General features: G+C 43.1%; 1 protein-coding gene across 1 annotated transcript; it reads right to left on the bottom strand.

The window, feature by feature from the left end:
* On the bottom strand, positions 1–24,206 carry MAVS (mitochondrial antiviral signaling protein). The gene is made up of 6 exons (XM_063425751.1): positions 24,123–24,206; positions 7,361–7,485; positions 6,049–6,229; positions 3,372–4,057; positions 1,862–2,344; positions 1–815 (listed from the first exon to the last, which is right to left on the bottom strand). Exons 2-6 carry the CDS (start codon positions 7,475–7,477, stop codon positions 36–38), a joined length of 2,247 nt encoding a protein of 748 aa, XP_063281821.1. The 5' UTR covers positions 7,478–7,485; positions 24,123–24,206; the 3' UTR covers positions 1–35.
* Positions 24,207–24,215: the final 9 nt, after the last annotated feature.

Here is a 24,215-nt window from a genome sequence, read left to right as displayed (position 1 = left end):
ATACATATACACATACATATTTACTTTTATGACATTTAGTTTTTCTTTTTCCATACCCATATGCCGATAGCAGCAACAAAAATACTTAAAATTAAAAGATGTTTTGTATAATTGTTATCTGTTTGGGTTTCATAGTGTTTGCTCTCTTTCTCATCCTTCCCAATGTGCTGCTTGTTTGAGGATAGTTGAAGATTGTTTGAAGATTGTTGAGACTTCAGTCGATCATTTCCTTCTCCAAGATCAATGTTGGCTTCTCCTGTAACGTTCACAGTGAAACTTCCTGTATCTTCATCGAAACTGCTTTCTTCAGGTTCCTGCGCTGGTACTGATGAGGACAGTACTCTGAAGTATTCGTTATGCCTTGGTGAATTATTAAGCAAGTATTCATTTTCCTCTGGACTGTCATGATATTCTGTTGTTGTAGAGCCTTGAGAAGATTCAGTTGCACGCTTTGGAGTGTTGCTGCTGGCTTGTTGTTTTGGTGAAGTTTGATCTCTGCTCCTTGTGCCTCCTCGCGTTGGAACATTTGTGTCTCTGACACGGTCTAGCCTTGTACCAGGTCTCTGCTCAGGAAGCACAGGTGGACGAGTTTGATTATCATGGTTATTTTCACTTAAACTTTCACTGATCATCAATTCATCATTTCTTGATAATGCACTACAACCATTTATATCCCCACCGATACGTATGTTAGCCTCTGCACTTGATAATAGTACACCAGGCTTGCTCAAAATATTCTCATCTTCATCTTCGATTTTTTCCTGCATTGGACACACGGATGAACTAGCAGCTGCTTGGCTTCCGAGAGGATTAACCTAAAAAACAAAAACAAAAACAAACAAACAAAAAAAGTTAATCATGAATTTAACCATCAAATGCATTAACAATCTCTCTACTTATTCCGGTACCTGTGGGACAAAACCAATATTTATTGAATAGCAATCCATGCCATGTGCATTACCATTTTGCTATCAGCCTGGGAGTAAGAAGGTGAATGAGTCTTGTCTCATTTTACAGTAGGGCATTATGTCGGGACATTTTGTGAGCCGCAATCACATAATCAACCTTCTAAAAGCTTACTGAATAGCTTCCTTAATGTTTTCATGAATGCAGATATTAATGGCTGCCGTATAGGAACTAATTGAAAGCTCTAGGTACTGCAGCTATATAAGTATCTATCAATTAAGTGTACATTTTTACCGGTTGCTCATACACACTTGGTGTAGCTAATCTTAATCTTCCTGAACGGTGCATTTCTAATTTTATAAACATTGTGTCATATAAATTGTTGAAATATGTATATGTCAATATGTCTGTCTGTCTGTTGTCTATGTATCTATATTACTCCAGCACAAAGTAGCCGGGTGCAAGGGTGCATGATGTTAGCAGGGACACCATACACTGAGAAGCACAACCAAGTTGCTGGGATTGAATACCAAAAAATATGCACAGAATATGGGCTGGACCTGCCTAAGTCCAGATGGGAGATACCACAATTGGTAGTTTAGAATGACAACATCTTGTGGGACTTTCAGATCCAGACAGACTTGCAAGTAGTGCGCTTGAAACAAAAAAAATAATAAGTAGTGCGCAACCAATCTGACATCTTGGTGGTAGACAAGGAATGGAAGATTGCCGTGGTGGATGTGGCAATATCCAGTGGCTATAACATCATGGAGAAGGAACATGAAAATATGGACAAATACCAAGGACTGAAACAAGAGCTAGGAAGGATATGGAAAGTGAATGCTGTAGTAGTCCCAGTTGTGATAGAAGCACTCGGGTTGAGGTAAGTCATATGGATTTCATGTTGTAAAAAAAATAATAATAGTTTTATGATCTTCATATCATTATATCTTACCTGCTGAACTTCAGTATTATGTCTTGCACTGCTCCCTGTGCCATGGTCCGCTCGAGTGATTGGGGTGGATGGTGAGTAGGTGCTGGTTGATGCATTAGTGCGTGTGACTGGGTTGATTGGTTTAGTATGAGTGGGTGAGGCAGATGTGATTTGGTCTTTGGCCTGAATGCTCTCAGTGAATTTGATTGGGGAGGATGATGGATGAGTGCTGGCCGTTATATGTTTCGACTTTGTCATCTGGGCAGGTGATGATTGAGCAGTGTGACTGCTGTGAGCAGGTAGAGTAATCTGGGATGATGATGATGATGATGATGATGATGCAATGGTGTTGGGATTAGGGTGATTAATCAAGGGAGGCTGCATGTTGGTTGCTCCGAGGTCTGGAAGAGGGGTGGGGGTGTCAGATTGCTGGGAGCTGTCTTTGCTGTGTTCCAGGTGAGTGTTTTGGAAATTAGGGAGGGTTTTATGGGGATTCTCTGCCACCTTCAAGAAACACAAAACAGAAGGTGAATTACTAGAGTTAATGAATAAATACGAATATAGGATGATCATAAATATGTAATCTGATAATACTCATCATCATAGTATTATTTATAATTCTATGTAATAAATTTCAACATACATTTTATAAGATATATACTTATGCTTATTTTATAAGCAAAACATGTCTTTTTAGATAATAGCAAAAGAAGATTTTTACTTTACCATGAAAATAATTCAGTTGAGAGGAATGATTCTTTAACTAATTTCCAGGCACATGTAAAATTTTAGGCTTTTGCAATTTTTATGTTTGTCCATTGTAAGGTACATTACCTTAGTTTGACAAAAACAGGGGACAGCACCCAAAGATTAATCTTACCATAACCACTGCAATGAGATGCAGTGGTGCTTATAGAAGTCTAAAGCCCAAATTAGAAACGTTTTGGTCTTTAAATGGACTTTATCACAATTAAGATATTGAAATTAAGCTATACATATAGTATAGTAGAATGGAAACACAAGTAATAGGGGCAAAATACTACCTCTGCTTACAATTACAATGAGGTTCTATGAGACACCTCGTCCCTCTTTTGTCCCCCACACACGTTACACACAGACATGCATTGTATTCCCATAGGCACAAACAAAGACATGCACACGAACACATTACATACTGGACTTGTGCAAAAATGAGTTTGAGCTGGTTTTTCTGAATCAAATTTTTTAATCCACACCGAAATTAATCAAGCCATCTGGGATTTATCTGTGAAGTCTTATTTATTGAATAACACCCCACAGGTAACTCCTGGATGGATCAATTCATCCATGTATGGATTAAAAGTAATTTGATTTGGACAAACTTGTTCATAAATTTTCCTTGCACAAGTCTATCCACAGTACATTAATTCATCCTGCAAACACATAAATAGGTACTTGCACATACATTCTCACACATTACACACATACACATGCACTACACACATACCCTTTAAAATGTGTAGATTGTTTTGATTAATGTTAATGAACTTACCTTGATTAAAGTATTATTGATGGACTTCTGGTCTGTATCTTGTAGTGGAAATATCTCATTAACTGGAACATTTTCTTGATTGGATGTACTAGCTTGTAAAACTTTGTTGTCCCGTTTTGTAAGTGAAAATGATTGAATACTAGGTTCAGGGGTTGTTTCCATTTTGGAGAGAGGCAGATTGGATTTACTTTCTAATGGTAATAAGGCTGGACCTGTTTCTTGGACTAATGGATTGTTTGGCTGCACCAAAGATAAGGATTCAGGAAGCCTGTGAGGGGACGATAAAGGTTGTGGCTGAACATTGTTTGATGAAAGCGTGTCAAGAACACCCTGAGATAGCAAAGGAGAAAGTTGTGGCTGAACCTTGTTTAGCGGCTTTGAAAGAGGGGTTTCTGGAGCCGCCAGAGTTGGTAATGAAGAAAAAGATTGTACGTCAACTTGGTTTGGTTGTATGGAAGCTCCAGGAAGCCCCTCAGATGGCAATGAAGAAAAAGGTTGTGACTGAACTGGAACAGGTGACTGAAACATTTCTGAATTCAACGCATTTGGCAGAATGGATACAGGTTGCAAAGGTTGTATATTTGTTGGGTTTTGTTGGGGCTGTTGTGGACTAGACTGACTTGAATAATATAAGCTTGATGCTTGGGGGACTCCTGGTGGAGGAAGTGGTCGAGGATTGCCTGGTTCTGAAGAAAGACAATCATTTTATAATCCTTTTAAACTAAATGAACACATATAATCCTCATTATTTCAATTAGCTGAATACATTAAAGGACCACTCTAGTGCCAGGAAAGCATACTCGTTTTCCTGGCACTAGAGTGCCCTGAGGGTGCCCCCACCCTCAGGGACCCCCTCCCGCCCGGCTCTGGAAAGGGGAAAGGGGTAAAAACTTACCTTTTTCCAGCGCTGGGCGGAGAGATCTCCTCCTGCTCTCCTCCTCCGATCCTCCTCTTCTCCTCCCCGTCGGCTGAATGCGCACGCGCGGCAAGAGCTGCGCGCGCATTCAGCCGGTCACATAGGAAAGCATTCACAATGCTTTCCTATGGACGCTGGCGTGCTCTCACTGTGAAAATCACAGTGAGAAGCACGCAAGCGCCTCTAGCGGCTGTCAATGAGACAGCCACTAGAGGACATAGGGGGAAGGCTTAACCCATTCATAAACATAGCAGTTTCTCTGAAACTGCTATGTTTCTGAAAAAATGGGTTAACCCTAGAAGGACCTGGCACCCAGACCACTTCATTAAGCTGAAGTGGTCTGGGTGCCTAGAGTGGTCCTTTAACAATGCTGCTAAAAAAAAATTATTCTTGGAATCCAAATGCAACACATGCGATAATAAACAAAATTTCACTTGTTCAATCTAAACAATTAATATGACCCCTGCCCACCCTCCTGGCCTGGTCTGCCTCATCCCCTTTTTTCTTCTGTTGTGGATATTGTTTAAAGGATCACTATAGTGAACATATAAAAGCAAGAAAAACAGGTCCCCTAGCCTTCTTTCTTGCTTTTATATGAACTTCCCATTTAAAAAAATAAATCCAAGTCCTATTTCTCATATAAACTTTCATCCGTTCCCGCGCCGAGCTCCTCAGGAAGTCTCGCCCCCTTTTTCGGCAAAATTAAGAAGTACCAGGGCTCAATCAGACGTTTCTCTTAGAGAAGTGTCATAGCGATCTGGTGTGCATGCGCAACTTCGCGCTGCATCAATCGCGTTCTTCATAGAGTGGCATCAAATGCGCCCTATGAATGAACTCAGCGGTCTACCGTGCATGTGCGGGGTATGGGGGTTTGTGAGCTGACTGACAGCTCAGCTCACTGTCTATGCCCGGCCCCCTCCATCGGCAACCCTCCAGCCCAAAGTAAGTATACAAACACTATATATAGAGAAATCTCTATATATAGTTTTTGTATAAAAATACACAAATTTTAAATAAATATTGTTAAACATACACACACACACTATCTATCCATCTATCTATTTCTATCTATCTATATCTATCTATGTCTATCTATCTATTTCTATCTCTATCTCACACTCACTCTCTCTCACACTCACTCTCTCATTCAATCTCACACTCACTCTCTCATACTCACTGTCTCTCTCACTCACTCTCTCACACACTCACACTCTCTCACACTCACTCTCAATTTTTAAAATAAGTGTACTTACTGTTTGAAGTCAGGAGATCTCTGCACCCTCCTGCCTTCTCTGGGTTACTACAGGAAACAGGAGGCGCATTCACAGTGCCTCCTGCCTGCTGTCATCACGTTTGATGTATTCACCCAAGCGTGAAGACATGAAAACATGATGAATGCGAGTTAGGCAGCCCTGATCTCGGATGTCCCTCTGGTGGCCATCTGAGTGACTGCCACTGGAGGTGTTCCTAGGTTGTAATGTAAACACCGTTTTTTCTCAGAATACAGTGTTTACATGAGAAAGGCTGCAGGGAGCTATAGATCTTCATTAAGCTGAAGTTGTTCAGGTGACTATAGTGTCCCACAGAATGTTTGATTTATGATGTTCATTTGTCTGATTGTATTGGGCTGATATTCAGTTACTCTCTCTTTGTACCTAATGCCTGTCTAACTGTTCATTGTTTGTTTTATTCATTTCAAAATTTGAAACAAAGACAACTACATAAAAAAATGTTTTAAGAAAAATAATAATTTTGACTCACGTCTTGGGAGCAGAAAACTGTTATAGACTTCTTGTAGTCTGTCTGCAAGCGAACCAAGGTCTCTCAATCGAATCGCTTGCAGGAACTGATTCACCCAATCATCTCTTTTTCTTAGGTCATTAATGAAGTCCCACATGGTGGCTTCATTACCCTCCAAAATTATTCGTCGCCTTAAAGTTTCCTTTAAAAATAAACAAACAAAAACACCCAAATCTAAGTGTATAATTTCTACCTGGAACAAAATGTAATGTAATGTAATTGTTGATGTATATGAGTGTATTGCAGAGCTCCACGGTCATAATACTCACAGTAATTTGTGCACTGGCGTAGCGCAAAGCTCCACATTAATAAAACTCATAGTAATAGGTGGCATGTATGACTATACCATAGAGTTTTGCAGCACTAGAACTCACAGAATTGTGTGGTATCTATAAGACTTGGGAATTAGTTTCCAGATGAACATATTTTTGTCCGAATTTCGGCTATTTGTCTATTCATCCGAATAACTAATAGATGAATACAAATTACAACTAATGAGCGAAGAACAAATTGCTTGTTGGACGAAATTTTGTTCATTTTATATAACAAAGAGACTCCTTGTAATATTTAAAAATAGAAGCGGCGGGCATCGCAGATTCTTCCCCCCTCCCCCTGTGGACTGGCGGGGGTCATCCATGTCCACCACGGCATTACTACAAACCTGGAACTACACACACAGGCCAAGACAGATGGGCACAAGCGAGAAAAAGCAAAGCAACTCAACTCGCCTAAGATGGCGGCTGCCTGCACTAAGACGGCTCCTGCAAACAGCGCTGATCCCACACACCACTGTGGCAGGCTGCCAGCATGCTTGGATCGGCTCTGTGCAGCATTCTGGTGGCGAATGCTACAAAAGTTGGTGGATGGCATCAGAGTGGAAATACCACAGAGGCCTAGCCCTCAACAGCGGAGAGGTTGGCACTCCACCACACATGGTGATTTTTATTACTAGCCCCACCGCCGCTGACAGTGGGTGAAGGCCGGGGGTCGGCAATTGATCCACCCCCACTTTATTATTCAGTGCCCCCACTTGCTTCCAAAGTTGAGGTGCTGGGAGGGACAATAGGTCCACTCCCACTTTATTGTTTAGGGTCCCCACCAATGGGTGTGGGTGAAAATAGGTCCATCCCCCATTTTATGGTTTAGGACTCCCACCCACCATGGATGGATTACGGTGAGTGGCTGCAGATGATCTGGCTGTCATGGTCCATATTGGTACCAATTACAAAGTTAAAGGAAGATGAAGGACTATAAGCAATGAGACATATGTTACCTGGTTTTGAGTGCTGAGACAAGGTAGATACTGTAAAATCTCAGTCAGATTTATCACCTCTAAAGATTTCATATTATTCATTAGGTATTTGTGGAATTGATCTTCGGCCCAACCCATTCTTCAATCTAAAAGAGAAATATTGTCAGTAATATATATATATATATATATAAACATAACCATTAAGTATTAAAGTGTCTGCTATTCACAGAATAGATTATCTATACCAGGGTTTGTCAAATTGAGGACAGTGTATTCCTAAAATGGTTGTACATATTAATGGAGTACTTAAAGAGTTATTTTAAGTACCATCAAAAATGTTGCACAGAACACCCTGAGATTATTCAGCTATGAGTTTGGCTTAGAACTTCTACAGCTTGTAAAAAACACTTCATCTTTAAGACTGAGCTTCAGAGGTGTCAATCAAGCAGCGGGAACCATCAGGCCCAGATGCCCAATAGCAGTTGTGCATATGGCATGAACAAACCACACATGCAACTAGAGCTTTCTCTCCCCCCACTAAACACTGAACTGAGCTATGTGTAAACTGATAGCAGCCAGTGATAGCAGCAGTAAAAGAGTGGAAGTACAAATTAAAAGGATACTAGGACACTACATAACAAATGGTGCCAGATACTATAAAAACCTTCCCAAGTTTTAAATATGAAATAGACAAAAATTAAATAAAAAACAGTATCGGTGCTTAGCAGATATTCCCTTATCGACCGAAAATAGGGAAAAAGCAACAAACAATATTTTGATCAAGTCCACAATGTTAGAGTTTGAATATTGGAAGTGATCACAGCAGCACGTGTAAGTCAGCGTTCCTTCAAGGGCATCGGTTCCAGTGCACAGGACCGGTCTGCAGGAGTCCATTACAGAGCGGTAACCATATACATTCCGACTAGTGCTCTAATGTTGTTGTAGTGGCACTTAGAGATAATTTCCACCACTTTATCTTGTAAACTTACTTAGAGTTTTTTTTTTTTTAAGGGAATAAAATATTGTTTTAATTATACACTTAGATTTGGGTGTCTCTTTTAATTTAAGGTTGGATACAAAGTTGCATTGGACATGATTTATTCCAACTTCAGAACATACATGCAACCATTGTAATTCCCTAACCACTTGGATATATCCTTCTATATATAGACATTGGAACTCTAACATTGTGGACCTGATACAAATACGGCTATGGAAACCAGGTTCGTCCCCAGCTATGACACGGCTATGGGAACCAGGTTCACCCCCAGCTATGCCAATTTGTTTATGGCACACTGGGAGGAATCCTTTATTTATTCAGGGCATGGCTGAGGGAAACCCTGGTTCTTTATAAGAGATATATTGACGATATCTTTATGATTTGGAAGGGAGACTGTTGTTCTGCAGTTGATTTTATCCATCCCTCAAATTTAAATGATTGGAATATTAAGCTCACCAATGAATTTAATAACACTAATATTAACTTTTTGGATTTGACTATTTTTATATCAGTGGGACAAATTAAAACAAAAACCTTTTTCAAGCAAGTCAATGTAAATAGCTACATACATAGAAGCAGCTGTCACTTTAGACCTTGGCTGGATAATATCCCTAAGGTACAATTCTTAAGACTTTAGAGAAATTGTACTGATATAAAAGATTTAGCAGCACAAGCCGAGCTTATGAGTAACCAATTCTCTAATAAGGGGTATAACAAAAAAGCATTAAAAAAATGACATTTTGAAAATTAAAAACTATGAGAGACCTGCTCTCCTTAAGTATAAGTCTAAACTAGAATTAACAGCGAGTGAGGAAGTTCCAATAATCTTTGAATTCAATACTAATGCAGGTGACTTAAGAAAAATTCTGGAAAAAAATTGGTATATTTTGCAGCAGGATAGTTCCTTAAATATGTAGAGACAAAACCAAAAGTTGTATTTAGGAGTCCCAAAATCTCAAACAAATTTGACTACAAGTTTTATAGAAAAAGAACAAGTGGCTTTTTATCTAAGATTAAGAATACACAAAAAGGCTTTTTCTATTGTGGTGACCGTATGGGGTGTAGGTAGAAGGTAGAAAAAGGTAGAAAAAAACAAAGAAAGAAAGGTTGATCATTTTTACTCTTTTAATAATAATTTTTTAATAATATATTTTTTTATTAAATCTTTTATTACCTGTAATACCTATAATATGTTCTCGTATGCCCATGCGGCCTCCAATGCGTGGGGAAAACATCAAGGCCCCTTAAGATAAGGATATAAGAGCATATTTATAATATCTAAAGGGGATACGCTAATCATTAGGCATGTGCATGGGGAAAATTTTCGGTTCGGTTCGGCATTCCGAAATTCGGAATTTTCGCAATTCGGAACTTCGGCAACTTCGGAACTTCGGCACTTCGGCTGTTCGACACTTAGGAAATTATGCATCTTCAGAACTTCGGCACTTCAGCACTTCGGCACTTCAGCACTTCGACACTTCAGCACTTCGACACTTCGGAACTTCGGAATTCCCACGGTATTAGGGAGTTATCTAACAAAAGGCTGAAAGACCTAAATTGGTCTTTCAGACAAATTTACTAATACTAAGTAAAAATGACTTACCGTATATACTCGAGTATAAGCCGAGTTTTTCAGCCCATTTTTTGGGCTGAAAAACCCCAACTCGGCTTATACTCGAGTCAAGGTCTGTATTATGGCAATTTGCATTGCCATAATACAGACCGGGGGAGAGGGGGGCTGGCAGAGCTGTAACTTACCTGTTCTGCAGCTCCTGTCAGCTCTCTCCTCCTCTGCGCCGTCCGGTCAGCACCTCGGTCAGCTCCCAGTGTAAATCTCGCGAGAGCCGCGGCTCTCGCGAGACTTACAGTGTAAGCTGACAGAAGAGCAGAACGGACGGCGCAGAGGAGGAGAGAGCTGACAGGAGCTGCAGAACAGGTAAGTACAGCTCTGCCAGCCCCCCTCTCCCCCCCACTGAACTGCCACTGGACCACCAGGGAAGGAGAGCCCCCCTCCCTGCCATATATCAAGCAGGGAGGGGGGACGAAAAAAATAATAATAATAAAATAAGAAATAATAATAAAATAATAAATAATAAAAAAAAAATTAATAACAAAAAAAGGGGTATAAGGTCCACTATGGGAGGGGAGGGGGGGTATAAGGACCACTATGGGAGGGATGGGGTGGGTTAAGGACCACTATGGGAGGGAGGGGGGTATAAGGACCACTATGGGAGGGAGGGGGGGATAAGGACCACTATGGGAGGGAGGGGGGTATAAGGACCACTATGGGAGGGAGGGGGGGGATAAGGACCACTATGGGAGGGAGGGGGGTATAAGGACCACTATGGGAGGGAGGGGGGGGATGAGGACCACTATTGGAGGGAGGGGGGTATAAGGACCACTATGGGAGGGAGGGGGGGATAAGGACCACTATGGGAGGGAGGGGGGATAAGGACCACTATGGGAGGGAGGGGGGGGATAAGGACCACTATTGGAGGGAGGGGGGTATAAGGACCACTATGGGAGGGAGGGGGGGGATAAGGACCACTATGGGAGGGAGGGGGGGATAAGGACCACTATTGGAGGGAGGGGGTATAAGGACCACTATGGGAGGGAGGGGGGATAAGGACCACTATGGGAGGGGGGGGATAAGGACCACTATTGGAGGGAGGGGGGTATAAGGACCACTATGGGAGGGAGGGGGGTATAAGGACCACTATGGGAGGGGGTGGGATAAGGACCACTATGGGAGGGATGGGGGGTATAAGGACCACTATGGGAGGGATGGGGGGGATAAGGAACACTATGGGAGGGAGAAGGGAGATAAGGACCACTATGAGAGGGAGGGGGTGGGATAAGGACCACTATGGGAGGGGAGGGGGAAGTAAGGACCACTAGGGGAGGGAAGGGTAAGGACCACTAGGGGAGGGGTGAGTCAGGACCACTGGGGGGGTGAAGGAACACGGGGGTGGGGAGGTAAGGACCACTGAGGGAGGAGGAGGGGAAGTCAGGACATATGGGGGGGGGAGGGGGCGGCAAATTTTTTTTTGCCTACGGCGGCAAATATCCTTGCACCGGCCCTGCACACACTGCATTCATACACACACACACTGCATTCATACACACACACACTGCATTCATGCACACACACACTGCATTCATGCACACACACACTGCACTCATACACACACGCTGCACTCATACACACACACATACGCACACACTGCATTCATTATACACACACTGTAAATAAATATTCAATTAATATATTTTTTTTAGGATCTAATTTTATTTAGAAATTTACCAGTAGCTGCTGCATTTCCCACCCTAGTCTTATACTCGAGTCAATAAGTTTTCCCAGTTTTTTGGGATAAAATTAGGGGCCTCGGCTTATATTCGGGTCGGCTTATACTCGAGTATATACGGTAGTATTAGTAAATTTTGCCCCTACTCGCTATACCGCGAGTAGGGGCATGTCTAGTAAACAGTGAGCAGCCTGTGGCTGCTCACTGTCTTAAAAAAAAAAAATAGGCCCCCCGGCGGGTGGGGGCCCTAAAGTAAAATGATGGGGGGGACCTATTGTCCTCCCCCCTGGCCCCCACCCCTGAGCGGTGGGTGGGGGCCCAAAATACTACTAAGGGGGGACCTAATGTCCTCCCTCCTGGCCCCCACCCCGAGCGGCAGGTGGGGGCCCTAAATTGGTATAAAGGGGGGACCTAATGTCCTCCCCCCTGGCCCCCACCCCTGAGCGGAGGGTGGGGGCCCTAAATAGTAATAGGGGGGACCTAATGTCCTCCCCCCTGGTCCCCACCCCTGAGCAGTGGGTGGGGGCCCTACAGTAAAATAAGGGGGGACCTAATGTCCTCCCCCCTGTCCCCCACCCCTGAGCGGCGGATGGGGCCCCTAAATCCTTAAAAGGTGGGGGGACCTAAGGTCCTCCCCCCTGGCCCCCACCCCTGAGCGGCGGGTGGGGGCCCTAAATACTAAAAAAGGGGGGGGACCTAATGTCCTCACCCCTGGCCCCCACCCTGAGCGGTGGGTGGGGGCCCTAAATACTAATAAAGGGGGGGGACCTAATGTCCTTCCCCCTGGCCCCCACCCCTGAGCGGTGGGTGGGGGCTCTAAATACCAATAGGGGGGGAACTATTGTCCTCCCCCCCAGCCCCCACCCCTGAGCGGCGGGTGGGGGCCCTAAAAAAAAAATTCCCGTCCCCGCCAGGTGACTAGTGGTCCCCAAACCCCTAGTCACCCCCTCAAAAAATGATCCACCTACCTACCCCCTCACCCTAAAAATAATGAGGGGGGGGACCTTTAACTAAGAACCTGTTAAAAAAGAAAATACCTTACCATTCAATGTTTTCTTTCTTCTAAAATCTTATTTTTTCAGACCCATAAAAGGCCAAATAAAAAACCATAATAACCAACGCAATAAAAAATAAATAAAAAAAAACGAGCGCAAAAAAAAAAATCCTTATTCACCCATGGAGGGCTCCGCGCAGACTGAGCTCTGCAGAGCGGGGGAAGGCTTATAAAGAGACAGGTAAGTCTCTACATTTACCTGTCACAGCACTCTGATTGGTTGGTTTGAAATCCACCAATCAGAGTGCTCTGTGTCATTTTACACAGCGTGGGAAAGTTCTTTGGAATTTTCCCACGCTGTGTGATTTGACTCATAACTCTCTGATTGGTTACTTAATCCACCAATGAGAGAGTTATGAGTCAAATTACACAGCGTGGGAAAATTCCAAAGAACTTTCCCACGCTGTGTAAAATGACACAGAGCACTCTGATTGGTGGATTTCAAACCAACCAATCAGAGTGCTGTGACAGGTAAATGTAGAGACTTACCTGTCAGTCTCTTCATTTACCGTATATACTCGAGTATAAGCCGACCCGAATATAAGCCGAGGCCCCTAATTTTTCCCCAAAAAACTGGGAAAACTTATTGACTCGAGTATAAGACTAGGGTGGGAAATGCAGCAGCTACTGGTAAATTTCTAAATAAAATTAGATCCTAAAAAAAATATATTAATTGAATTTTATTTACAGTGTGTGTATAATGAATGCAGTGTGTGCGTATGAGTGCAGCGTGTGTGTGTATGAGTGCAGCGTGTGTGTATGAGTGCAGTGTGTGTATGAGTGCAGCGTGTGTGTGTATGAGTGCAGCGTGTGTATGAGTGCAGCGTGTGTATGAGTGCAGTGTGTGTATGAGTGCAGTGTGTGTATGAGTGCAGTGTGTGTGTGTATGAATGCAGTGTGTGTGTGTATGAATGCAGTGTGTGTGAGTGCAGTGTGTGTGTGTATGAGTGCAGTGTGTGTATGAATGCAGTGTGTGTATGAATGCAGTGTGTGTATGAATGCAGTGTATGAATGCAGTGTGTGCAGGGCCGGTGCAAGGATATTTGCCCCCCCCCATATGTCCTGACCTCCCCTCCTCCTCCCTCAGTGGTCCTTACCTCCCCACCCCCGTGTTCCTTCACCCCCCTCCCCCAGTGGTCCTGACTCACCCCTCCCCTAGTGGTCCTTACCCTCCCCTCCCCTAGTGGTCCTTACTTCCCCCTCCCCTAGTGGTCCTTACTTCCCCCTCCCCTCCCCTAGTGATCCTTATCCCCCCCTCCCTCCCATAGTGGTCCTTATCCCCCCCCTTCCTCCCTCCCATAGTGGTCCTTATCCCCCCCTCCCTCCCATAGTGTTCCTTTTCTCCCCCCCTCCCTCCCATAGTGGTCCTTATCCCACCCCCCTCCCTCCGATAGTGGTCCTTATCCCCCCTCCCTTCCATAGTGGTCCTTATCCCCCCCCCTCCCTCCCATAGCGGTCCTTATACCCCCCCTCCCTCCCATAGTGGTCCTTATCCCACCCCCTCCCTCCCATAGTGGTCCTTATACCCCCCCCCCCCTCCCACAGTGGTCCTTATACCCCCCTTTTTTTATTATTATTTTTTTTATTATTATTATTATTATTTCTTATTTTATTTATATTTTTATTTATTTTTCGTCCCCCCTCCCTGCTTGATACATGGCAGGGAGGGGGGCTCTCCTTCCCTGGTGGTCCAGTGGCAGTTCAGTGGGGGGGAGAGGGGTGCTGGCAGAGCTGTAACTTACCTGTTCTGCAGCTCCTGTCAGCTCTCTCCTCCTCTGCGCCGTCCGTGCAGCTCCCTCTGTCAGCTCCCAGTGTAAGTCTCGCGAGAGCCGCGGCTCTCGCGAGATTTACACTGGGAGCTGACCGAGGTGCTGAACGGACGGCGCGGAGGAGGAGAGAGCTGACAGGAGCTGCAGGACAGGTAAGTTACAGCTCTGCCAGCCCCCCTCTCCCCCAGTCTGTATTATGGCAATGTAAATTGCCATAATACAGACCTTGACTCGAGTATAAGCCGAGTTGGGGTTTTTCAGCCCAAAAAATGGGCTGAAAAACTCGGCTTATACTCGAGTATATACGGTACCTGTCAGAGCACTCTGATTGGATGGCTTAAACCCACCAATCAGAGTGCTCTGAGCCTAATTGCAGGGCGGGGCAAGGCTTTATAAGCCTTGCCCCGCCCTGCAGAGCTCAGTCTGCGCGGAGCCCTCCGTGGGTGAAGATGGATTATAAGCCTTCCCCCGCCCTGCAGAGCTCAGTCTGCGCGGAGCCCTCCATGGGTGAAGATGCATTTTTTGGGGGGCGCTCGTTTTTTGTTTTGTTTTTTTATTGCGTCGGTTATTATGGATTTTTATTTGGCCTTTTTTGGGGCTGAAAAAAGAAGATTTTAGAAGAAAGAAACCATCGAATGGTAAGTTTATTGTTATTTTTACAGGTATTTAGTTAAAGGTCCCACCTCATTATTTTTAGGCTGAGGGGGGTAGATAGGAGTTTATTTTTTGGGGGAGGGGGTGACTAGGGGTTTGGGGACCCCTAGTCACCCGGGGGGAGAGGGGTTAAATATGTATTTAGGGCCCCCACCCGCCGCTCAGGGGTGGGGGCCAGGGAGGAGGACATTAGGTCCCCCCCATTTGCATTTAGGGCCCCCACCCACCGCTCAGGGGTGGGGGCCAGGGGGGAGGACATTAGGTCCCCCCCCTTATTTTTGTTTAGGGCCCCCACCCACCGCTCAGGGGTGGGGGCCAGGGGGAGGACATTAGGTCCCCCCCAATTTGTGTTTAGGGCCCCCACCCACCGCTGAGGGGTGGGGGCCAGGGGGAGGACATTAGGTCCCCCCCAATTTGTGTTTAGGGCGCCCTCCCACCGCTCAAGGGTGGAGACCAGGGGGACGACATTAGGTCCCTCCCCCTTATTCTGGTTTAGGGCCCCCACATACCGGTCAGGGGTGGGGGCCAGGGGGGAGGCTGCTCACTGAGGCTGCTCACTGTTTAATAGACATGCCCCTACTCGCGGTATAGCGAGTAGGGGCATAATTTACTAATACTAAGTAATCTTTACTTAGTATTAGTAAATTTGGCTGAAAGATCAATTTAGGTCTTTAAGCCTTTTAGTAGATAGCTTCCTAATACCGTGGGAATTAGGGAGTTATCTACTTATTCATTCCTGTCATTACATTGACTGGCCAAGTAACTTACATTTTATATGAATGTGTGTTACTTGATTGTTGTAAGTGTTGCAAATGCTTACAGCTGAATCCTGGCTATGTTTGTATACTTTTTATTTGATATTGTATACAGTGTAACATTCTTCTTCTTTAACTGGGTAAGTATATTAGTACTTAGGCAATACTGTGCTTTGGAACTTCGGCACTTTGACACCTCGGAACTTCGGAAACTTCGGCACTTCGGCACTTCGGCACTTCGGCACTTCGGCACTACTACACTTCGGAAATTCAGTAATTTTGGCACTTCGGGACTTTGGCAATTCGGCACTTCTGCACTTCGGCAATTCAACTATTCGGACAGTCGGAAGCACCCGAATGTCCTAATTACCCGAAATTCTGCCGAATTTCAATTCGGACCGAAACGAATTGCACATGTCTAGTTATTTCTTTATTTAGCATCTAGTAGCCTATTTCTTCTGTTATTCTACTACTTTTTATCTCAGTTTCAACTCTCTTTTGTATTTCTCATATCTTCCAAAATATAGCTGTGTTTTCGAACCAAGAAGAACTTATAATACGAGTTTCTTCTAATTGAACAGTATGTTCTCATTCATCCTTTTATTTCATGCTGTTGCCTAGCCTTAGTGCTGTTGGTTGGTATTGCGCCATCTAGGGACTAGTTTTCAGTAGTATAGAGTCAAGCATATTTTTGACCTTGTGATCTAAACTATTAATATAATTTACATTTTCATTTTAATTTCCAGCCAGTGTACTGTATTTTTTTTCTATATTTGGCGATTTATCTTATCGTCACATTTACCCTTTTTAAGAACAGGAATATTTATCATAATATAATGTGTATATATATGGATTCTAGATATATATGTGTTTTCACAAGTTGGTTTTATAAGTAATAAAGTTTTAATTATGCTTTTTTGGTCCTCCATAGCAATTATTTTAGTTTTTGGTGTCTAGTGTTATTTTAATGTTCATTCTTTCTTTACTGCTGGGGGAGATCAGAATCAGGAGTGAATCGTTGTCCAAGCCACGTTCGTTCTGTTATGCATCTTGGGTGAATACAGGGGAAATCTGTATGCAAAAAACAAAGTTTAACCCCATAAGGACCAAACCTCTGGAATAAAAGGGAATCATGACATGTCACTAATGTCATGTGTCCTTAAGGGGTTAAAGAAGTAATACATCTACTTATCGGAAATAATGGCAACATACAGTAATTTGGGAGCAAAACTATTGGCAGGATTACCTATAAATGTATCAGTGCTTGGAGACAAAAGAGAGTGCATGAGCCTTGAACCACACGCCTTGAAAAACAAAAGAAGAAACTTTGAATGTCATCGGAATGTCATATTGAAAGGGAAATTACACAAAATGTAGAAACAAGACAAGGACAAGGTTTCCAGTGGAGCATCTCCATCCTCTGTAAAGCTGAGACATTGCCTAATACAACCTCAGATTTAGCTTTTAGATATAAAATGAGATATTGTGGCAGATTTTCCCTTTATGGCTTCTGCAACTGACCTTCATTGATGTGTAGACTTTTCTGAAAGGAGCAGCTAGAAGCTAAAATGGAATATCTATATATAACTTAATCATGTTCCAAAGTGTATAGATTATACAGCATTTTATTATCAAATGGTTAGTTAACTCTAACAGGTCTGTATGCACCAACACGTCACCATATACCAGGTACCGGTAATCCCCTCTGGTAGTAGATACCTGTTCAAACATTACCTGTTTCATTGCTAATATATTTTAGTGTTTGCAAAAGAAAAAAGTAATATCAACTGAATGAAACAATGAAAAAAGCCACCAAAAACCAGACAAATACCTATATATAAAGTGCATTGCATGTACTTACATGTATTTTTTTATCAGTAAAACTTCATTTCAAATAGCTATTACTTATCAGTTCGTATGTGCTGAGCAGCTATTTAAGGTAGATGTACATGATAATGAGAAAATAAATCTAGGAATACAAGGCAAGCTGGGACAAACCGCGTTGAGTTATGTTTTATATAATGTTTTTAGCTCCAAGGCAACAAATTCAAGGGAAAGATGACCTTTGCACACAGCATTCTCGGTGTTATTCACTAACCCGTATCATAATGGGGCCTCAATGAAGACAAAAAAATCCATTATAACCTGGTTTAAAAATAAAAAAAGACCCAAATTAAAAAAAAAAAAGAATAACAGTTGCAGCAAAATTAGATTCTGTTTTGCCCTTTGAGGGCTCTATGCCACGTGACATTTCAATGCAGGGCAGATCTTCATTCTCACACTTTAAAACATGAATTCAAAGCCTCTTGATTGGTTGATTTGTAAGCCAACCAATCACAACACCCTGTCAGGCAAGCCTCATCTCGTATGTATCCGTGTCCTCTTTGTCTCAGCTGAAGTGCTATCAAGCATGAATGGCACTAGAAGGTGGTCTCATATTTCCTCACCTTGATGTTCACCCTGTGGTCTACAGTCTGTGTCTTTTTTGATAATCAAGAAATAAAGGTATTTACATTTCGATAATTGCAGTTGAGGCTGTCTTTGTTGGTGTTCCCAAGCTGGGGTCCAAGCAGCAAGATAGAAGTCTGAGTCTCCACTTAGCATTAAAGGACCACTCTAGTGCCAGGAAAGCACACTCGTTTTCCTGGCACTAGAGTGCCCTGAGGGTGCCCCCACCCTCAGGGACCCCCTCCCGCCCGGCTCTGGAAAGGGGAAAGGGGTAAAAACTTACCTTTTTCCAGCGCTGGGCGGGGAGCTCTCCTCCTCCTCTCCGCCTCCGTTCCTCCCCGTCGGCTGAATGCGCACGCGCGGCAAGAGCTGCGCGCGCATTCAGCCGGTCACATAGGAAAGCATTCATAATGCTTTCCTATGGACGCTTGCGTGCTCTCACTGTGATTTTCACAGTGAGAATCACGCAAGCGCCTCTAGCGGCTGTCAGTGAGACAGCCACTAGAGGATTAGGGGGAAGGCTTAACTAATTGGTAAACATAGCAGTTTCTCTGAAACTGCTATGTTTATAAAACAATTAGTTAACCCTAGCTGGACCTGGCACCCAGACCACTTCATTAAGCTGAAGTGGTCTGGGTGCCTAGAGTGGTCCTTTAAGATGGGGACATCTTCTTGTATGCATCTGATGAGGCACGCATACTATGCATTTTCTGCATTTTCCCTGCTGTCTGAGAAGTAAGACACATGAGAAAAGTGTGGATGTCAGTAGGAGACATCCACACATCATGACTGTCCAGGAAAGTTGGGTTGAATGAACCCAACCTTAGAGAGAAAGGGTGTAAGGGTCCTTCTTGCCCAGTCTTCTTTCTCATTCTTGTTGCTTAGCCTTGCCTGTTTAGGGAATAACCTTGAGAATTTGTAATCACAGGGGACATAATTAGTTTTGTTTACACAGCACCAATGTATTGTGTCGCTCTGTGCAATCGGAAACACTACTTTCAAATTCACTGTGGCAATTGCACGGCTCCATTTGTTTCACTGAACCCAAGCAATCCATCATTACTGCATTGCATGATTAACCTTGGGAGTGTATTCACTGAAATGTCCATAGTAGTAAATTGACAGCTGAATTGCAAAATTTAGCTTTAAATATTACATTTAAAAGAACAAAAAAAGGATTATATGATGACTTTTACAAATATAGTTTTACTATTTCCCACACTGTATTTACATGGATCAATATCCAAAAATGTGTTAAAGAAGGATTTTGGTAGGCAGGATAGGGTTAAGAGTATAGTATGGATGGATTTCTCAATAGCCAGAGTAGGCACCTGTCCTGTAGGGGACACCAACTCTGCCTGTTAAAATCCCCTTCCCAAGCTCCTGCCCTGAATCTGCTGCAGGACTCTGGGATTGTTGTATTCAGTCTGTGAAGCCTGATGTGTGCATGGTCCCGCCCCCTCCGACTGAACACAGTGATCTGTGCATGGCCCCGCCCCTCAAAATGAACACCGTGATCTGTGCATGGCTCCGCCCCCTCAGACTGAACACAGTCAACTGTGTAGAGCACCGCCCCTTCACACTAAACACAGTGATCTGTATAGGGCCCCGCCCCCTCAGAATGAACACCATGATCTGTGAATGGCTCCGCCCCTTCACACCAAACACAGTGATCTGTGTAGAGCACCGCCCCTTCACACTAAACACAGTGATCTGTATAGGGCCCCGCCCCCTCAGACTGAACACTGTAATCTGTGCATTGCTTTGCCCCCTCAGCCTGTAAACAGCAATCTGTGTATGACCCCACGCCCTCAGACTGAACACCGTGATGTGCAGGAGGGAGAGAGGAGAGGACTGGACAACTCAAATCAAAGGTCACATACACACTGGTACCCATACTGCTGCACACACTGTTACAGACACACACTGTTACCCATACTGTTACACAAACACACTGCTACCCTTACTGCTGCACACACTGTTACACATACACACTGTTACCCATACTGTTACACAAACACCCTGCCACCCTTACTGCTGCACACACTGTTACACACACACACTGTTACCCATACTGCTGCATAAACTGTTACACACACATACTGTTACCCATACTGTTACACAAACACCCTGCCACCCTTACTACTGCACACACTGTTACCCATACTGCTGCATAAACTGTAACACACACATACTGTTACCCATACTGTTACACAAACACCCTGCCACCCTTACTGCTGCACACACTGTTACATACACACACTGTTACCCATACTACTGGACACACTGTTACACATGCACACTTGGCTGCCCCCACTGTTACCCACACAATGTCCACATACTGCAGTTGGGCAGCCAAAATTTAAACAAACGGTAAAATGAGGAAGAAGGGAATGGGATCACTACTTGGGTAAAACAACCCTACTACCTATACATTGACTGCTTAGACTATTAATTATGTCTTGTACTGATGTATCTAAGCAGTGTATAAGGACAAGAATTGTGCAAATAACTAAGAAACCCTTATTGGGATTGATCCCTATGACAGACAAAGTCTATTTTAGTAAATCAAAGATGTATCTAAGTGATGATCCCATTCCCTACCTTCTCATTTTACTTGTCGATTTTCTTGGTGATGGTGGGGGGGGGGGAGGGGAGGGAGGGGGGGAGGAGGGGCTGATTATTAAATGGATACTATAGGCAATGAGAGTGCAAAAGGCATAATCTATACATTAAGAGGCATAATCTATACAAAAGGCATAATCTATATGAAAGGCATGTCTATATACCTAATCTATACATTACACTAAAGTTGTTTTGGTGCCTATAGTGTCCCTTTAATGTCTTTGCGGGTTATGCCCAGCATTGGGGGAGATACTACTACTACCCACACGATTACACACACTAATGAAAACACAGTTACCCAAACACGTATACGGCTACACTCACTGTACATACACACTATACACAAACACATACTTAGAAATACATACACACAGACATTTATGCACTACACACCCACACACTTTGTGCTTTTTCTATCAGTTTGGAAGAGGTGGGGGAATTCTGGGCCTACAGGAGTGTATAATGTAACTGAAGAGAGCAGCCTTTGCTATTCAAACAACATGAATCCAGGCTGATTTTTATAACATTTTATAGAAAATTAGGTAATGCGGGCTGTAATGGTATTTAGTTTTGAGGAAATTCTAAACGGGAATCCCCCTGTTTGTTGTTTCTTAAAATGTTGTTTATACTGCGAGCAATCTTAGAAAGAGCTGGCATAGTTACTTCTACATTCCGAGGCAGACTGTCAATCATATCGTGTTAGTAATCCTTGACATTTGTCACCTTGAAAGGATAATAATTTGCTTTGCATCTTTTCCTTGGGGTATGTGGAATTATGGCTAGTGATAGCTGCAGATCTTCTGTCTGCAGCTCCTGCAAGCCCTTCCCACCTTCCTCAGCACACATTCTCTGTGGCTGTCCGGTTACAGGCTTCACAATGAGCTGTATTACAGCCCATTACAAAGTCTTTGCAAGGCAGATGCTCTGATCAATTGCCATCCTCTTGAGCTAGCTTAGCTTCATGGAGCTTCATTGAGTTAAACAACCAGGAAGTAACAGGGCTTTCTGTCTGGTTCACAGCCAGGGAGGTGTAACAAGGTTAATTTATAAAAGTGCTGATTTCTACAGAAATCATCTCTTTTTACAAAATGAAAAAAGACACATGATGCAAACATAAAGCACTTCAGCAAGCGATCCAATGTTAAGGTCAGACAAAATGCTAAGGGTTCGTACACCAGTAGTTAAGGAGAAAAATCAGGATTAAAGCAATTGAAACATAGTAGAATTAGAGAGACACTATAGGCAGCTTATTGAAGTGGTCTGGGTGCAGTGTCCCTTTTGCACTTAATGCTGGAATGTTAACCATTGCAGTTTCATGAAAACAGCAACGTTTACATTGCAGCTCTTAGTCCGCCTCCAATGGCTGTCTCTCATGGGGAGGTCTAATGTGCATCCCATTTGCAGCGCAATCGCATTAGCACCCTCTCGTCGCAGGTTGTCAGCGATGGGATAAGCAGAGCAAATAAAGGGTTTTTAATCCTTTATTCACCCAGGCAGGGGGGCGCCAGGTAGGGGGGAGGCAGGAGGAGCGATAGTGCCAGGAATACAGCTTTGTATCCATTTAAGTGTGAAAATGCCTGTTTTTTCAGAACATTTAAAATAGAGTGCCATTAAAGTCACACTCCCTATCAGCCTTCCCACACTGCTTCCAACTCCCAGCATTAACCCAGACAGGAGGCTGCAGTGAGCCACCACCAGGCAGCCAATACCAGTTGGAATCCAGGATGGCTGGGACTCTGCTTTCTAACATATCCTGCTTTACAACGTGTCTCAGTCAGACAAGCATACCGCCTGGGCTGAGAAGGACGATAGTTGCAGCAGGGGACCAAGAACCTTGGTTGGTACCTAAGACCACGTGCTGGCATGCCTGTACGGCACTGTGGAACCAGAAATCCCTGTAAAAGTAGACTCTGTGGGAGTCAGGATCAGGTAAGTAAGGCTGTGGACCAGTGTCAAAGATAAAATATTGCCACTCTGTGCGATAAATCTATTATCAATATATCTACACTATGCCCAATTGAAAAAAAAAAAGAGCCAAAGTTGTCATCTTTCACATAGCATTTGGACCAGAAACAACACTTTTCCTTTAATATTTATTTTCAAACTCAAAGTAAGCAGGAAATGAGATACAAAGTGCAATTTTATCAAAATTAATAAAAAAAAAATACTGATTGGTAATTACTGTAAATTTTAAAGCATTCATGAGAAAGGGGAAATGATAACTAGATATTTAAATATACTTGAGTACGTTAAAAAAAAAAAGAATAAAATATGCTTCTCATAGTCATTTTGTCTGTCCAAAACAGCTAAACAGTAAAAAAGTAGTAAAAAATAAGAGATTATTCACTAAACGTTTCAAAAGGTAGGAAATTGAAATATGGATTGAAAATTAGGGCTTAAATTGTGACTATAGAGAAGCTGGACAATTTTCCCAAACCCCCTATGTTTGCTTACAATTTGCAATCCGGGTTTATAATTTGCAACAATTCAGGATTTAGTAAGTATATCATAAAATGAAATTTGGCTGCTTCATTGGACAATTCTACGTGGTTCTCAGTTTAATGAATTAACCATGCTTTTCTCTTAACCCTTTCATGTCCCATTGTACAGCGCTACAGAATCTGATGGCGCTATATAAATAATAAAATAATAATAATAATGTCAGATGCCATGCCCACACTGTAACGATATCATTGTATTTACTTAAACTCTTGTCGTGAAGGGGTTTAGCCTTATGGGAAAAGTTTTCATAAGTGATACAAGAAACTGAAATGGCTCTATGCCTGCACATGCAATGCACGTATAAACGGAAAATAATGGCGTTTATTAGAAAAGGTAGAAAGGATCAGGGGAGCCATGGAGAGTTTTGGGCTGGCAAAGAGTGATGATAGTTGTAATTCACAGAAGGGGAAGCTCCAGGGATTGTCTGAAACTGAGAGGCTTTGCTGGAATAGCATATAATAAAAAAATATTTAAAAAAAAACGCATTCTGTGAATTCTGTGAATAATCAGAGCTTGTAAAGTAAAGGAGCGATTTTTATTTTGTTACAAGAATGTTATCAGCCTGCGCCAAGCTACGCTCCTAAAGGCCCTAATCCAAAAGGCCGTTTAACCCCATAACTTCCAGCAGATTATGTTATTGGAAATTGCAGCAAAGTATCTCTGTTACTTACTTATTGTATTTCTTGGTAAGCAGGCTCAACAGATACACAGTATCCCCTTTGCTTCCTATTTTCTTCAACACTTCCTGCTTTGCTTTTTCATGA

Source organism: Pelobates fuscus, chromosome 6, assembly GCF_036172605.1.
Source record: "Pelobates fuscus isolate aPelFus1 chromosome 6, aPelFus1.pri, whole genome shotgun sequence".
In the NCBI taxonomy this organism is placed as follows: Eukaryota; Metazoa; Chordata; class Amphibia; order Anura; family Pelobatidae; genus Pelobates; species Pelobates fuscus.
The sequence above is the reverse complement of the archived record's forward strand: the minus strand, read 5'-3'. Positions and strand labels throughout refer to the sequence as shown.